The sequence below is a fragment of the Acyrthosiphon pisum genome, unplaced genomic scaffold (genome assembly GCF_005508785.2).
Source record: "Acyrthosiphon pisum isolate AL4f unplaced genomic scaffold, pea_aphid_22Mar2018_4r6ur Scaffold_15985;HRSCAF=16644, whole genome shotgun sequence".
NCBI classification, from domain to species: domain Eukaryota; kingdom Metazoa; phylum Arthropoda; class Insecta; order Hemiptera; family Aphididae; genus Acyrthosiphon; species Acyrthosiphon pisum.
In genome coordinates, this window is record NW_021764858.1 from 1 (window position 1) to 857 (window position 857).

At 29.6% G+C, this 857-nt stretch overlaps 1 protein-coding gene across 1 annotated transcript; it reads left to right on the forward strand.

The window, feature by feature from the left end:
- Positions 1 to 157: 157 nt before the first annotated feature.
- Positions 158 to 845, forward strand: LOC100159512 (ATP synthase subunit b, mitochondrial-like; the record flags this gene model as incomplete). Its single annotated transcript, XM_001949933.4, has 3 exons — positions 158 to 321; positions 402 to 590; positions 653 to 845. Coding segments are annotated over 3 exons (546 nt in total), but the record flags the coding sequence as incomplete, so codon positions are not given.
- Between the last annotated feature and the right edge of the window lie 12 nt (positions 846 to 857).

An 857-nucleotide genomic window follows, 5' to 3' on the forward strand; every position in this document is an offset into this window, starting at 1 on the left:
TATAGTAATATATAATACCAAAATAATTTAAAATATTGTGTTATTATAAAATATATTCTAAAATATACCATTAACTAAACATTTTCATGTGTTTAAAACTATTTATTCTTTTTGTAAATGTTATCAAAATTGTCATGAAAACAAAATTGTTCTCTAGGTCCATACGTTCTTGCTGCTGGTATTACGACTTTTCTATTAAGTAAGGAAATATGGGTAGTCGACCATGAGTTCCCATATGTGTTAGCTACAATCGGATTATTTTATGTCGGTTGGAAAAAATTCGGAGCATCTTTGGCGAGCTCCATCGATAGAGAAATTGACGTATGTATTGATTGAAATTATTTTTATTAAATTCTTGAAATTTAATATAACTAACTAATATAATATCTCATTTGATTTAGGAATATGAAGCGTCTTGTAATTCCAGCCGAATAGGTGAGATCGACAGTTTAAGGAAAACGGTTGAACATCAAAAAATAGAAGTGTGGAGAACTGAAGCACAAGCCCAAATAATTCGAGCTAAACGAGAGAACGTAGCTATTCAGTTGGAAGCTGCGTATGGAGGACGGCTCATTCAAGCGTACAACCAGGTATTATATTTAATTGTAAAAAAGTATTGTATAAATATCTATAATATTTTATTTATTTTAAGGTAAAAAGACGTTTGGATTATCAAGTGGATTTAGCTAACCTGACACGCACGGTACAACATAAAAATATGGTAAAGTGGATCGTAGACAATGTAAAGTCAAGTATTAATGAAAATGACAACTTCAAAAAGTGTTTAGATGATCTGCAAATATTAGCTGCAAAGAAAAATAATGATTGTGAAACTACCATACATTTTTTTTTAAGTT